Source organism: Grammomys surdaster, unplaced genomic scaffold (assembly GCF_004785775.1).
Source record: "Grammomys surdaster isolate TR1022 unplaced genomic scaffold, NIH_TR_1.0 223, whole genome shotgun sequence".
NCBI classification, from domain to species: Eukaryota; Metazoa; Chordata; class Mammalia; order Rodentia; family Muridae; genus Grammomys; species Grammomys surdaster.
The window spans coordinates 1,672,543-1,689,233 of NW_021604668.1; the positions used below are offsets into that span (position 1 = coordinate 1,672,543).

At 38.9% G+C, this 16,691-nt stretch overlaps 1 protein-coding gene across 1 annotated transcript in view; it reads left to right on the top strand.

The window, feature by feature from the left end:
- The window catches only part of Dnah11 (dynein axonemal heavy chain 11), a 291,537-nt gene that overhangs the window by 21,172 nt on the left and 253,674 nt on the right, over positions 1 to 16,691 (top strand). The window contains exon 8 of the mRNA XM_028773185.1: positions 976 to 1,143. Coding sequence (XP_028629018.1) covers positions 976 to 1,143 — 168 coding nt within the window. The remainder of the gene's footprint in view (positions 1 to 975; positions 1,144 to 16,691) is intronic.

Below are 16,691 nucleotides of genomic sequence, written 5' to 3' on the forward strand. Positions count from 1 at the left end.
ATGCCATATACCAAATGCCATATACCAAATGCCATATACCAAATGCCATATACCAAATACCATATACCATATACCATTTACAAGTATATAATAAAATGCTATAGAATTAGTAAACTCATTCATAAAAGTAAAAGGACGTGAAAAGTTTACTCTGTATTTTGAAATTATTTTCTGTTGTGGATGTTTTGTCTGTATTTATAGCTATGCACCACATGTATGCAGTTCTCATTGAGGGCACCAGATCCCTCAGAACTGGAGTTACCCTCCATTATCAGGTACCTTGTGGGTGCTGGGAGTCTAACCCAAGATCCTGTAGAAGATCAGCCAGGATGCTTAACCACTGAACCCTCTTTCCAGTCCTGTGTATAAGTGCTTTAAAAAAATCTAAAATGTAAAAATTGAATGCATAAACTTTTATGATGAGTCTACTAGCAGAGGCTTCCTCAAAATGTTTGAATTGATGCTGCTGCCTTCTTTTCCTTGTTAGAGGTTTCTACAGACTTTACATTTTACTGTTTATGTAATATTTTCACATAAGTCAGAGATTTATGTGAAAATTCTTATTGCTGGTCAGCCTGAGAGCCATTAAAGTCTGTCAAACACAAGTGACTTTTTCTATGTAGACAGTCTCCTGGGATCTCTTCCAGTCCTGGAGCTAGGCCAGTGCAGAGTGTAGGTGGCTAAGCTTAGGCTATCACCCAGGGAGCTATCTGCTTTACCATTAGGATGGCACTCAGAGGGGTCATGTGTAAGTAGCACACTAGGAGCTGTCTCCACTGAGGTAGCTTTTGGGGTTTGAAAATGGAGTGTGGATTTTAAAACTAGCATTTGCTCTGTTCAGTGAAATTTAGCTTTCTGTGATGTAAGTGCCCATTGATTCTGAATGTTTGAAAATGTTTTGATTGAAATCTTTAAAATCTCTTTGTTCTTGCTGAAGATGATAGAAAGGCCGTTACTATTTTGTGTTTTTTAAAGGATGTTTTTGTCACCATACTGGAATTTGAGAAACTGGAAAGACTGGAATTTGGTGGCAGCAAGGGAGCAGTCCTAAATGCACAAATCCACTCAATGAGTGAGGAATTTGTCGAATGCTGCAAAGTTTTCCAACAGAGCATTTATGATCCATCTGACTGTGATGACATGGTAATATTATGTATTTTCCTTTTAACACGTAGGATCCTATCCTTTCAATGCTAAAACGGAGGATGATCACAGGGACAATGTAAACTATCCAGGCTGACCTTTGTAGGACCCAAAACTGTTAGGAACTTTCCTCAGTTCTAGCTCCTTGTTGACAATCAGGGACCAGATTTGACCTTTCAGTTCAGAGCACTTAGACAACCACAAGCCTCAGTCTAGGTCAGTTTCTTGTGAATATCAAAATGGAATTTCCTGCATTTATACTTACTGATCTGCTTGTCTAATGTCCACGTAACTTACATGCTTTATCTTAAATTTTTCCACATTATTTTTGGTCTGTTGAAACAATTAGTTTCCCCACCATCGTTACAGCATTCACTGACACGCATATTGTCTCATAATTTCTTTTTTATAACTATTAATAATTTCATATTTTGAACTTCAGGGAATTGGAGAAGTTCAGATTTATAGTGCTTTCAATCTCTGTCACTGAGCATACTGGTCGACAGGGAGTTTTCTGTGAGCCTTTCTCCAACTCTAGAATAAAGAGCTTCTTATGTGGTTTGCCAAATCCCACAAACCTGAGTTTAAAAAATAAGAAAAGTTTAGTTTACCTTTTAAAACAATGTGGACTGTATATATTGTTCAAATCAATCTTTGAAACATAGCACAATAGGTCAACTTTATAAGGATGTAGTTAGCAAACCCTCTGAATTCTAGTAACTTGTGGGAAGTGCAGTTATTGTGAGTGAGCAAGACACTTCTGTGGTCTCTAGAGTGTTCTGCATAATTTATGGAAAGGAGGAGGAACATAGTAACAAATATCCAGGCTCATCCCTAGAGCCACAGGATAGCAGCACTAGGAAGGCATTCAGTATATGGGGCTGTCCTGGAAGCCAACAGCTTAGCCTACATGATGACCTCGTAGAGGACTCTGGAAGAGCAGCCAGTGTTCATAACCACTGAGATGTCTCCCCAGCTCCTCTTTTCCTTCTTAAAGGTGTGTCTCAATTAGTTTTATTTTCTCAGCATATTGCATCTATCATATATATTTTTAAAGGGATCCTTTAGGAGACTGGAGAGTTAATTCCAACTGGATAAAAGCACTGTTTGTTCTTCCAGAGAACCCAAGCTTGATTCCCACCACCCACAGAGCAACTCATAGCCCATTTGTAGTTCTAGTCCCAAGGGTTCTGACTCAGTTCTCTGGCCTCCATGTGTACTACAGGCATACGGTGTACAGACATATGTGCAGGCATGTCTTTTTCATCATATGGTGACTCAGTTTAAATTCCTTTCATATATGTGTATACTTAGGATTTGTATAATGTAGGAAGATTCTATGGTAGTATATTTCCATATGGCTTTTCAAAAGGCCTTCAGTGGTAGTCGGTCTTCCTGCATGACCTCCTTTAGCCATGGAGGAATACTGTTTAACTGGCTTGCTCCTCAGGGATTGCTCAGCCTGCTTTATTATGGAGCCTGGGACCACCAGCTCAGATGTGGCCCCACTGCAGTGAGTTGAGCCCTCCCACATCAATTGTCAATCAAGAAAATGGCCCACAGGCTTGTTAGTCTGGTGGGGGCATTTTCTCTGTAGAGGATCTCTCTTCCAAAATTACTCTAGCCGTGTCAAGTTGAGATAAAACTAACCAACACATTAAGCTATTCTTTTGCCATTATTACTCTGTCATGCCTTCTAATTTATCAAATTTTAGCCTGACATATCTGTATTCATCCTGACACACATCTGTATTCATCCTGACACAGTATGTGTTCATCCAGACACAATTTGTGTTCATCCTGACACACATCTGTGTTCATCCTTCTGCTCCTGTTTTGGCACAAAGAGCCTTAAACACACAGCATAACCACCTTGCTCCTAACTGTATTTTGGCATTCTTCATGTGTTGTTATAATTATGTTTCTGCTTTTATTTTTTCCCACCATTGCATACTATTTGACAAATTGTAGAATTTATTGACTAGCTTGTGTTATTTTAAACTATTGTTTAGAGTAGTAGGTAGAGTTATTCAACAATTTAGCTAGAAATTTCTGTTTGTAGAAAGGTTTGAGTGTGCTTTTTAGTCATCCTAATGTTAAAAACAACTAAGATCCTAGTCATTACTCGCACATGCACACACACACAAGAAATCAGACCAACGAAGAACTCCAGAAACCCATGAAACAATATGGAAGTAAATTCTTCGGTTTTTCTTTTTTTTTGAGGGGGGGTTTCTATTATGTAAAATAATTCAGAATTGGAAACAAATATATCAGCAACTTGAAATGCCAGTAGCACATGCCATGGACCTCTATAAAAACCTGACTGCATTTTAGCCAAGGGACCAAGAGTGCTACCCAGCAAGGCAGAAAACTTAGAACATTTATATGCTGCCAAATACCAAGAAAACAGCTATGTCACACCATGACCATGCCAGGAAGTCTGGGTAGGAACTTTAAACTTCTACCCACTTGGAAACCTAGTGTCCCATCCTTCACCCCTGCTGATTAGTGTCAGAGGTGGCTAAGAAGGAGCCATGGTCTTCATGCTTGCTAGCGAGGAGAGAACCCTCCTCTCTGTGGTGGTGATGGAGGTCACATGAAAATCTGAATTTTTTGCCTCACCTGGTAGATCTTCATGTCACAGGGGTGATGTTAGAGGAAGCCTTGTTGAGACTGAAGACGTACACTATGGCCGAATAGTAACCAAGCCTGATATTAGCACGTGGCATTCCCTGGGCCTACACAGGGAGTTGGATCTCATGGCATGGCTGTGTATTAGGAGAATAGCAGTGGAGAATCCAGACCTGTGTCTGTCTGACAGAAATGGAGGTCCAGAATCTCAGCTATTGGCAATGTCCGATATCAGTTGGTGAGCACATACTGTACCATGATCTGGGAAGGTCTCAACTGAGAAAATGAACATCACTGAGCTGATGGGGATATTGGAACCATCTGACAATGACAGCTTTATTTTGAGTCTGAGTTGCTGGGCTGTTCCATCAAACTGCACTATGGTGACAAGGTCCTGAGCCCTAGTGACTCTCTGATACCAGGTTCCCGAGTGATGGGCTTATGTGGGAATTACTGTACCCATCTTTCAAATTAAATTAAAAAATCCAAAGCGAGTTAGAAATGACTTTTTACCTATAGGGAGAATATAATTCGATTGGTAGATTTCTTATCAGAAACCACAGATGGCAGAATTTAATGGGCAAAATAGGTTCTGAGAAAACTGTAAATCTAGAACTCTCCACCCTCAGGGACAGAGGGGAGAAGAGATAAGCAGATGCACAAAAACTAAAATAATATATTTGTAGGTTGATCTTAAGAAAATGATTAAAGAAAAAATTTTGACATAGAAAGGAAGTGGTAAAGAAGGGGTCTTTCATACCAGAGAGGATGTAGGTGTGTAGTGCGTACTATAATAGGAAATCCTCCTCCTTGGCCTTCTACATTATGTTTGAGAGTGGAAGCAAAACATGATTGGTGCTTTGGTTTCATGTGTGTGCTAAAGATTGAACTAGGGCCTCGTGAATGCTAGGCCATTGTTCCACTGCTGAGCTGTACCGAACCCAACACCATTTTTAAATGTATGTAGAGGAAATATTTAATACAGTTATACTATAAATGGAAGAGTTAGGATTAAGAAGCACTGCCCAGTCCAATGTCATGGTCATTTATACAGTGTTTTCTTCTGGAAATTGTACGGTTTTCATGGATATAACTAAGGCTTTAATCTACTTTGAATTGATTTTTAAGTGCATAAAGGATTCAAGTGACCCTTTTGCAAATGGTTCTATCTTTCCAAAGTTAATAGGCTCATACTTTCTAGTGACAAAATTTGCAGATATACACTATTGATAACAGTGTAATGCTGACATATAGATCAAGGAAATAGCTTAGAAAGCCCAAACATAAACCCTCATACATACAATCAAGTCATTGTTGATAAGGGTGTGGAATCATTCAGCAGGGCAAGAACAGTCTATTCAACAAAATGCTAGGAAGATTCAACATTTGTAAAAGGGTCAACTTGGATCCACCCTTTTTGCACTTGAAGTAGATTAAAGACTTAGTTATATCCATGAAAGCTGTACAATTTCTAGAAGAAAACACCTTCCTTCTTGTTTAGCTTCTTTGGGTCTGTGAGGTATATCATAGGTATCCTGTATTTTATGGCTAATATCTATTTATAATTGAGTACATACCATGCATATCCTTTTGAGACTGGATTACCTCACTCAGGATGATATTCTTAAGACCCATCCATTTGTCTACAAAATTCAGGATGTCTTTGTTTTTAATAGATGAATAGTATTCCATTGTGTAGATGTGCTTATTTTCTTCAGTTGAGGGATATCTAGGTTGTTTCCAGTATCTGGCTATTACAAATAAAGCTGCTATGAACATAGTGGAGCACATGTCTTTGTGGTATGGTAAAGCATCTTTTGGGTACATACCCAGGAGTACTATAGCTGGGTCTTGAGATAGAACTATTCCCAGTTTTCTAAAAAATGGCCAAATTGATTTCCAAAGTGGTTGTGCAAGTTTGCATTCCCACCAGCAATGGAGAAATGTTTCCCTTGCTCTACATTCTTGACAGCATGTGCTGTCTCTTGAGTTTTTGATCTTAGACATTCTGATAGGTGTAACATGGAATCTCAGGGTTGTTTTGATTTTCATTTCCTTGATGACTAAGGACTTTGAACACTTCTATAAGTGCTTCTCAGCCATGTGAGATTCCCTTGTTGAGAATTTTTGTTTTGCTCTGTGCCCCACTTTTAAATGGGGCTATCTAGGTTGTTGGTATTTAACTTCTTAAGATTTTAATAAGTTTTGGATATTGGTCTTCTGTCAGATGTAGAGCTGGTAAAGATCCTTTCCCAATCTGAAGGCTGCTATTGACAGTGTCCTTTGCCTTATAGAAGATTTACAGTTTCATGAGGTCCCATTTATCATTTGTTGATCTTAGAGTCTGAGCCATTGGTGCTCTGTTCAGGATATTGTCTCCTGTACCAATGTGTTCATGTGTATTTCCCGCTTACTCTTCTATAAGATTTAGTGTATCTGGTTTTATGTTGAGGTCCTTGATCCACTTGGACTTGAGTTGTGTGCAGGGTGATAAATATGGATATATTTTCATTCTTATACATGTAGACCTCCAGTTAAACGAGCACCATTTGTTGAAGATGCTTTCTTTTTTCCATTGTATGGTTTTGGCTTCTTTATGAAACTTCCAGTGTCCATAGGTGTGTGGGTTTATTTTTCAGTCTTCTATTCAATTCCATTAATCAACCTGTCTGTTTCTGTACCAACACCATGCAGTTTTTACTACTATTGCTCTGTAGTACAGCTTGAGGTTAGGGATGGTGATTTATCCCTAAGTTCCTTTATTCAGATTGTTTGATATTCTGTTTCTTTTGTTTGTTTGTTTGTTTGTTTTGTTTTTCCATGTGAAGTTGAGAATTGCTCTTTCAAGGTCTGTAGAGAATTGTGTTGGAATTTTGATGGGGATTGCATTGAATCTGTAGATTGATTTTGATAAGATGACCATTTTTACTGTGTTAATCTTGCCTATCCATGAGCATGGGAGATCTTTCTATCTTCTGATACCTTATTCAATTTCTTTCTTCAGGGACTTAAAGATCTTTCACTTGCTTGGTTAGAGTAACATCAAGATATTTTATATCATTTGTGGCTTTTGTAAAGGTTATTCTTTCCCTAATTTCTTTCCAGGCCAGTCTATCATTTGTGTAAAGGAGGGCTACTGATTTCTTTGAGTTAATTTTGTATCCAGCTACTTTGCTGAAGCTGTTTATGAGCTGTAGCTCTTTGGTGGAATTTTTGGAGTCTGTTATGTGTACTATCATATCATCCACAAATAGTGATCATTTGACTTCTTCCTTTCTGATTTGCATTCCCTTGATCTCTTTAGTTGTCTTATTGTTCAGGCTAGAACTTCAAGTGCTATAGATAGGGAGAAAGTTGGCAGCCTTGTCTTGTCTCTGATTTTAGTGTAATTGCTTTAAGTGTAATTTAGTGTAATTGTCTATTTAGTTTGATATTGGCTATTGGCATGTTGTATAGTGCTTTGGTTATGTTTAGGTATGAACCTTGTATACCTGATCTCTCTAGTACTTTTAACTTGATGAGATGTTAGATTTTTGTCAAAGGCTTTTCAGCATCTAATGAAATGATCACTTTTTTTCCTCTCAATTTGTTTATATGGTGAATTATATTGATAGATTTTTGTATATTGAACCATCCCTGTATCTCTGGGATGAAGCCTATTTGATCATGATGGGTGATGTTTTGGTATGTTCCTGGATTTGGTTATCGAGTATTTTGTTGAGCATTTTTTTGCATCAATGTTCATAAGAGCAATTGGTCTGAATTTCCCTTTGTTAAATCTTTGGGTGGTTCAGGTGTCAGGGTGACTGGCCTCATAGAATGAGTTTGGCAGTGTTCCTTCTGATTCTATTTCATGGAGTAGTTTGAGTATTGGTATTAGCTTTTCTTTGATAGTCTGGTAGAAATCTGCATTAAACCATCTGGCCCTGGATTTTTTTTTTGGTTGGGAGACTTTTTTTTTCATATTTCTTTTTTTTAAAAATTTTTCTCAAATCATAATTGATTCACACAGGGGTATAAACACAGAAAGGCAAGATGTGGGGAAGGGAATGACACTGGAGTGTGGGTGTTCAGGGGGAATATAGATATCTTCAGAACCGGGTATCGGCTGGGTGAAGGTTCAGGGGACAAGTCACTATGACTCTGCCTATGACTCACTTGTCCTTATCTAAGTTGATATTGTCTGCCAAGGCTACCTATTTACAAGGTCTATGACTACTCAGGCTTATAAATTTTGGTTGGGAGACTTTTAATGACTGCTTCTATTTTTTTTTATAGGAGTTTTAGGGCTGTTTAAATAGTTTACCTGATCTTGATTTAACTTTGGTAAGTGGTATTTGTCTAGAAAATCATCCATTTCATTCAGATTTTCCAATTTTGTGGAATACAGGCTTTTGAAGTAAGACCTAATGATTCTTTTAATTTCCTCAGTGTCTGTTTGTTATATCTCCCTTTTCATTTCTGATTTTGTTTATTTGGATACTGTCTCTCTTTCTTTTAGTTAGTTTGGCTAAGGGTTTGTCTATCTTATTGATTTTCTCAAAGAACCTTCTCTTGGTTTCATTGATTCTTTGTATTATTTTCTTTGTTTCTAACTGATTGATTTCAGCCCTGATTTTGATTATTTCCTGACTTACACTCCACTTTGGGGTGATTGCTGCTGCTGCTGCTGCTGCTGCTGCTGCTGCTGCTGCTGCTGCTGCTGCTGTTCCTCCTCTTTCTCCTCCTCTTCCTCCTTCTCCTCCTCCTTCTATTATTATTATTATTTTCTAGAACTTTCAGGTATGCTTTTAAATAGATGGCATGAGAACTTTCTAATTTCATTATGGAGGCATTTAGTGCTATGAACTTTTTCTTAGCCCTGCTTTTATTGTGCCGCATAAGTTTGGGAATGTTGTGCCTTCGTTTTCATTGAATCCTAGAAAGTCTTTCATTTCTTTCTTTATTTCTTCTCTGACACAGTGATCATTGAGTAGGGAGTTGTTCAATTTCCATGAGTGTGTAGGCTTAGTGGTGTTTCTGTTGAAGTCCAGCTTTAATCCATGGTGGTCTGAAAAGATACAAGGCATTATTTCAATTTTCTGGTATCTGTTGAAGATTGGTTTGTGACCAACTATATGGTCAATTTTGGAGAGATGCTGAGAAGAAGGTATTTCTTTTGTGTTTAAGTGAAATATTCTAAAGATGTCTGTTAGGTTCATTCATGAAAGTGAGAGTAGGGTGTTGAAGTCTCCCACTATAAATGTGTTGGGTTGGATGTGAGATTTAGCTTTAGCAATATGTTTTTACAAATGTAGGTGTCCTTGTGTTTGGGGCATAGATGTTCAGAATTGAGATATCATTTTGGTAGATTTTTCCTTTGGTGAGTATGAAATGTTCTTTCCTGTCTCTTTTGATTAATTTTGGTTGAAAGTATATTTGATTAGATGTTAGAATGGCTACTTCAAGCTTGTTTCTTGGGTCATTTGCTTGGAAAAAATTTTTTCCAGCCTTTTTTTCTGAGGTAATATGTATCTTTATTGCTGAGGTATGCTTCTTGTATGCAGAAGAATGATGGATCCTGTTTTCATATCCATTCTGTGAGTCTGTGCTTTTTATTGGGGGAATTGAGTCCATTGGTGTTGAGAGATATTAATGACCAGTGATTATTATTTCTTGTTATTTTGATGTTGGTGGTGTTAGTGTGTGTGTGTGTGTGTGTGGGTGTGTGTGTGTGTGGGTGTGTGGGTGTGTGGGTGTGTGGGTGTGTGCATGTGCTCTCCTCTTGTTTTGGCTGCTATGGATTTACTTATTTCCTGTGTTTTCTTGGATATAGGTATCATCCTTGGGTTGCAGTTTTCCTTCTAGTATTTTTTGTTGGGTTGGATTTGTGGATAGATATTGTTTGAATTTGGATTTGTCTTGAAATATCTTGTTTTCCTCATCAATGGTGATTGAGAGTTTTGCTGTGTATAATAGTCTAGGTTGGTATCTGTGGTTTGTTTGTTTGTTTGTTTTGAGGTTTCAAGATATCTGTCCAGGCCTTTCAAGCTTTTTTTGTTGAGAAGTCAGGTGTAATTCTGATAGGTCTGCCTTTGTATGTTACCTGACCTTTTTTCCTTGCTGCTTTTAATATTCTTTCTTTTTTCTATAGATTTTGTGTTTTGATTATTATGTGGTGGGAGAATTTTCTTTTCTAGTCCAGTCTAATTGATGTTCTATAAGCTTCTTGTATGTTTATAGGCATCTCTTTCTTTAGGTTGGGAAAGATTTTTTCTATGATTTTGTTGAGTATATTTTCTGGGCTTTGGGACTCTTCACCTTCTTCTATTCCTATTATTCTTAGGTTAGATCTTTTTGTGCATAGTATCTCAGATTTCCTGGATGTATTGTGCCAGGAATTTTTTAGATTTAAGATTTTCTTTGACTAGTATCAATTTCTTCTATTGTATCTTCTACACCTGAGGGTCTTTCTTCCATCTCCTGCATTCTGTTGGCGTTGTTTGCATCTGTTGTTCCTGTTCTTTCCCCTAGGTTTTCTATCTCTAGGATTCCCTTAGTTTGTGCTTTCTTTATTGCTTCTATTTCCATTTTCAGGTGTTGCACAGTTTTATTTATTTCCTTTTCATTTATTTAATTGTATTTTCCTATATCTTCAAGGGATTTATTTGTTTCCTCTTTAAAGACCTTTGCCTGAGTGATTGCATTTTCCTGTATTTCTTTAAGAGACTTATTCATTTTCTCTTTAAAGGCCTTTATCATCTTTATAAGATTGGATTTAAGGTCATTTTTCTTGTGCTTCAGTTGTGTGTGGATATCCAGGGCTTGCTGTATTAGGGTAGCTGTGCTATGAAGGTGTCATATTGCCCTGGCTTTTGTTGATTGTGTTCTTTTGAGGGCCTTTAGCCATCTGGATGTCTTTGGTTCTTGTAGTAGGTATTGGGAGGTGGGTTAACCTGGATGGTCCTAGTGTGGCAGGCCTCTGTCGGGTGTCCTTGGGCTGTATGGTTCTGGATCTGCAGGTCTCTGTAGTTCAAGATCCACAGGTCTGTAAGATTTAGGAGCCACAGGTCTGATGAAAGTGAGTGGAGAGAAGCAGGAGAATGGAGGTCCCCCTGTTTAGCAGGCTGCTCACAGCAACTTGCTTTGCTCCAGAGCACTCAGCAAGCTCAGATGATGGGTGGGGGAAGGGAAGCTTACCTGTATGGTTCAGGTTGCATAGATCTGCTGAAGGTGAGCAGAGAGGTCGGGGAGAATGGAGGTCCCCTTGGGATAGCAGCTCCAGGTCAATCTTATTGTGAAGTATTTTATTCTTTTTAATATTACTATAGATGGCATTGTTTTCTTTTTATGGATATTCATTGCCAGTATACACAAATGCAAATGTTTTTTTTTCTCCCTAGGTACATACATGTACATGTCTTGTCTGTGTAGGAGTACATCCCTTTTGAGAGAGGTCAAGGATCAACCTCCAATGCTGTTCCCCAGGCTCACAAATAGGCTAGGCTTGCTGGCTGGGGACCCCAGGGATCCTCCTGGATTAAAAGCAAGTGGCAGCACATTGACTCATTCATTCATTCAGGCTGTAGGGATGGAGCACAGATCCTAATGCTTCTGCCAAAAGTCCCATGTACTGGCTGCACTCTCTCCAGCCCACAACTGACTTATGTATTGATTTCTCACCTACAACCTTGTTAAGTTTGTTTATTAGTCTCATTTCTTAGGTGTGCAATCTTTAGATAAAATCATGTCACCTATGAATAGTCATGATTACTTTCCAATCTGGATGCTTCTTGACTTGCCTAATTGCACTGGTAAGAGAGGGACGCACTTACCCCCTTTATCTTTGTAGATGATGCTAACCACTCAGTGCCCACAGGGGGCCCTTGTCATGCTGGGTCTTCAGTTCCTTCCATTCTTAGTTCAGTGAATGTTTTTCTCATGAAAGAATGTTGAATACTGTTAAGCTCCTTCTGCATCAGTTGAGAGCATGGGAGGTTCAATCCTCACTGATATCTTGTTAATGTGGTATATTGTAGGTTCTATTTTCTTTTGTGTGTGTGTGTAACCACCTTGATATTATGGAATATTTCCCTTGGCCACTGTTTATAATAATTCTAAGATACTACTGAATTCTGTTTGCGTGTTGTCTCACCATTCATAAGGAATGTTGGTCTGAAGTTCTCTCTTCTTGAAGTATCTTTACCTGACTTTGCTATCAAAGCAATGCTTACCTCATAGAGCAAGTCCACAAGTACTCCTTCCTCAGTATTTTGGAAAAGTTTGAGAAGGATTGATCTTAATTCTCCTTTAAATACTTATAGAATCACTAGTAAAACTACCTGGTCCTGAGCTTTTGTTTGTTGGGAAGCTGTTGATTGTTGATTTAATTTCCTTACTAGTTTTGGGTTTTGAATTGATTTTGTTAGATGCCATATCTCTCAGAGTTTGTCCATTTCATCTGTTACCCTTCCTTCTCCCACCCTCCATGAAAGTCCTGTCATGTGGATCAGGCTGACCTGTTCCTCACCTTCCTTCCTCTGCTGCCCTGGGCTGGGATCACAGACGTGTATCACCATGTCTAGCTATGTTTTCTAATTTTGTGCATAGTACTGCAAAGTAATTCTTTTATTTCTAGAAAAGCATAGTAATCTCTGCCCTTTCACTTTTATCATATTGAGTACTCAGAGAAAACTGACTACAAGAGACTGTCAATCTGGCAAAAAAAAAATGTCAATTTTTTTGAATTAGTGTATTTAAATAATTTTTATTTAATGTAACTAAACTACTATATTTTAAATAATCAGCATTTCATTTTCTTGATTAATCTGTGTTGATTTTTGTGTCTGCTTTGATCTTTATTATTCTGGGATGTGGAAATAGAATAACCATTTGAATTTTTTAACATTTTTTAACGTATCTGTAGCTTTAAAATTCCATTTTAGCACATCTATTGTAGAGGGAAAAGTTATGGATACTGGGTATATAGAATCCTTTTTAGACATATAAAATATTCTTTAGGCTTTCTTTAGGAATGTGGAAAGACCAGTCACCATTACTGGAACTGGCCGACCCGCAAAGAGAAAGGAAAGAATGCAATTTAGTCAGGTGGAACCAAGCTGAGAACCATAGTGACAGGGCAAGGCCGAAGTGACAGGGCAGGACTACATTCTTGGGAAAGATAAGCGTACAGAGAGTTTTCATCTGATCCTGACTCATGTAGGTTGGGTTCCTTTGGAATGTTCCACTATTTTTATGTTATACCACCCTAGCAACCCCCTCACCCCCTCCTCATTTCCTTGGTTTGTGGTTTTTCCCTTTAAAACCCGTTCCAAACTGGCAGTCGGGGTCAATTCAGCTCCTGCGTGGGCATGCGAATTGACCGGCAGCTAGTTGTCACGCCCTAATAAATAACCTCGAAATTGCTCTGGTACATGGTGTCTCGAGCAGATTACTGGGTGGTCGCGACTTTCTGAGACTTGAGAGAGGGTCTCCCCTCTGCGGAGGTCTTCACTATTATATGTTCTGAGTTAGAGCATATTGAAAGTTTATCTCTTCTTTGTCACTAGTCATCCAGTCAGTCTGTCTTCCTCCTCTTCCCCCTCCTCACCCTTCCTCTTCCTTCTCCTCTTCATCTTCCTCCTCTTCTTCCTCCTCCTTTCTCAAGACAGGGTTACTCTATGTAGCCCTGGCTGTTCTAGAACTTGCTCTGAAGACCAGGCTGGCCTCATACTCACAGAGAAATGCCTGGCTCTGTCTCCTAAGTGCTGGAATTAAAGGCATATGACACCATCACTCAGCTTGCCTCTAGGCATTCTTAATTTCTCTTGGGAGTTTTTCTTGGTGTTTTTTTGTGGGAAGTAAGCTTTTGTATTTTTCTGGACTTGTGAAATTGTATTACACAGTGAAAATTGCTTTATGTGTAATAACGTCTCCATAGTAGAACACCAGGAGAGTGGTAAAACAATACACTTGAAACTGTATAAATATATCCAATATAATTTTTAAATGCACAAATAATTATAAAGAGGCAGGGAAACATAGAGCATAAACTGGAAAAAATTAGCAGGCCCTAGTATACAAATAATCATATTAGATGCAAGTGTTTTAAATATACCAATTCAAAAACAGATTGACAGGGGAATTAAAACATGGGACCTAGTGCATGCTTTTTTCCCCCCAAATACAACCATGCAAGCCTATTATAAGTTATTGGGTATGTGATGCAAACATTAATGAAAGGAAATTAGAAAGGACTACAACAGTATCCAGTAAAGTGAACTTCACAGCAAGGAAAATTGCTGAAGAGATTTCTCCCTGACAAGGCGTCAATCCACTGAGGAAACAGCAATGCTAAACGCACATGTTCCAAGCTGCAGAGAAGCAAAACAGTGAAACAAAGTTGCAGAGCTGGAAAGCTTACCCATCCTAATGGCCCACCCCCACCCTGCCCTCTGCATAGCTGAGAAACAGAACATCAAGGATGTGAAGGGCTAGATTAGCACCCAACCGAGAGCTACAGTGGTAACAGCTGCCCCAGAGCCCATGGAACAGGAACCAACCAGCTGTCTTAAAGGAATTAAAATCAGAGAGGCGTATCTTTGACAACAGTAAGAGGAAAGTAGGAAGAGTCCCCTGAATTCAAGAGGGAAGCTATGCAGGGATCTGTCACTGATCAACAAGGTTGTATGGCCACTCCTCAGAGAAGGATCAGAATGAGAAGGGGTGGTGGTAGGCTCAAGAAAAAGAACCTGTTTGTTTGTTTGCTTGTTTTTGAGACAGGGGTTTCTCTTTGTCACTCTGGCAGTCATGGAATTCATCTGTAGACCAGGCTGGACTTGAACTCACAGAGATCAACTTACCTCTACCTCTTGAGTATTGAGCATTGAGCCCACCACTGTCTGGCTCCTTTTTTTTTTTTTTTTTTTTTTTTTTTGGTAGCAAAAAGAGAATAGGAACAGAGAATAGTCACCAAAAACCTTGACATGTTTCAATGTAGTGTGTGTGTATGCGCTATGTATGGATGTATGGTATGGTATGGATATATATGGATTTGGAGAGATGTGAGGGTGTGCTATGGTATGTACAGTGTGTGTATATGTGTTATGTATGGTATGTATAATGTGGGAAGGAGTGAGTGATGTGGTACGGTATGTATGGTATATAGTCTTATATGTACGGTGTGTGTATTTGTGTATATTTGTGTGTGTGGTGTGGTATGTATGGTGTGTAGTGTGTGTGATGTATATGGTGTTTGTGTAGTGTGTGTATGTGTGTATGTATATATTTTAGTGTGTATGTGTGATATGGTATATATGGTGTGTATATGTGGTATATATAGTGTGTGTGTTTGTAGTGTTATTGTATAGTGTATGTTTATATTTGTGTGTGTGGTATGGTATGTGTGTATTATGTATGGTGTGCATTATTTATGGTATGTATGAATTGTGTGTGTGTGTGCTATGGTATGCATTGTCGGGGGGTGTAGTGTGTGTGTGTGTGTGTGTGTGTGTGTGTGTGTGTGAGAGAGAGAGAGAGAGAGAGAGAGAGAGAGAGAGATGGAGGTGGTATGGGCTGTGTGTGTAAGATAAGGTTTCTTGGAGCTGATGTTGGGTTTGAACTCCTCATCATCCTGCCTTTACTTTGTGAGTGTTGGGATACTGTATGTCACACCACCCAGCTCAGCTCAATTTTTGACTTTCTGATGTGGAGAAATCAACAGGCACTTAGTAGATATGCTTCACATTTTGAACTTTGACCTTCGCCCAGGCTAGCTGTGTGTCCCAAGTTTCCCTCTCAGGTTTCTGAGCAGTACATCGGCCATGGTTCCCATCAGCAGCAAGGGCAGTGATCAGCACACAGTGCACCTGGAGTGTGTTAAAACAGTTTTACTTCAGCTTTTAAATGAATGGTCAGTTTATCAGGGTTCAACTTCACTAGAAACCCAAGGAACAGCTGGAGGAAGAGCACCAAAGCAAGGAGAAGTGGGTGACACCAAAATGTGGTTTATTGAAAAGTCAAAGTTCTCTAAAAGATCTTCAAATAATACAAAGGAAAGTTAGCATTAGCAGAAATAAAAAATTGATGGCTACAGAGTTGTAGACATCTAAAGATAGTAGAGAATATTCACCAATACCAGGATGGAATCCATAGAGTCTTCCCTGAACAGAGGAAAGGAAATGATTTCTCAGGTCCCAAGGGAGCTGCTGTGCACTACCCAGTGCCTGAACTCAGTGAATTCACATAAGTGTGCTCTTTGTCATAAATATACACATCACATTTTCATCGAAAATATTCTATAAGTCCATAGGAGTTATTTTTTATGATTGTAATCTTATTTTATTTGTAAATATAAAACTATATGTGCGTACGGTTTGCACCAAAGCCTTGTAAGACAGAGATAGTAAAAAGCTCATCTAGTAAAATGAATTAACTTTTCTTTCTTCCTACATAGTTATTCTGAGCATGACAAGAACAGCTAAGATCTTGTTTAAAAATCCCAGCTATGATTTTGCTATGTATCTCACATCTTGACCGCTCTGGGCTTGTTTACCCTGTATGTTTGAGCTTTTGTGTACCTGTAATTTTGTATCCTCTGACCTCTCAAAACTTCTCCCCACCTTCCCACCATAACCTCACATTCACATCCAGTACAGCAAGATCACACAGTAGTTTCCTTCTGAGTTTGACTCATTTTACTTGCACCGTGTCCCACAGGGGTATCTAAGTCATGACAAGTGATACATCTCCATTTTCTGAGCAGAGTTAACATTCCTTTTTGAACAACCTCTCTCTCTCTCTCTCTCTCTCTCTCTCTCTCTCTCTCTCTCACACACACACACACACACACACACACACAGAGAGAGAGAGAGACAGAGAGAGAGAGAGACAGAGAGAGAGAGAGAGAGAGAGAGAGAGAGAGAGAGGAGAGAGAG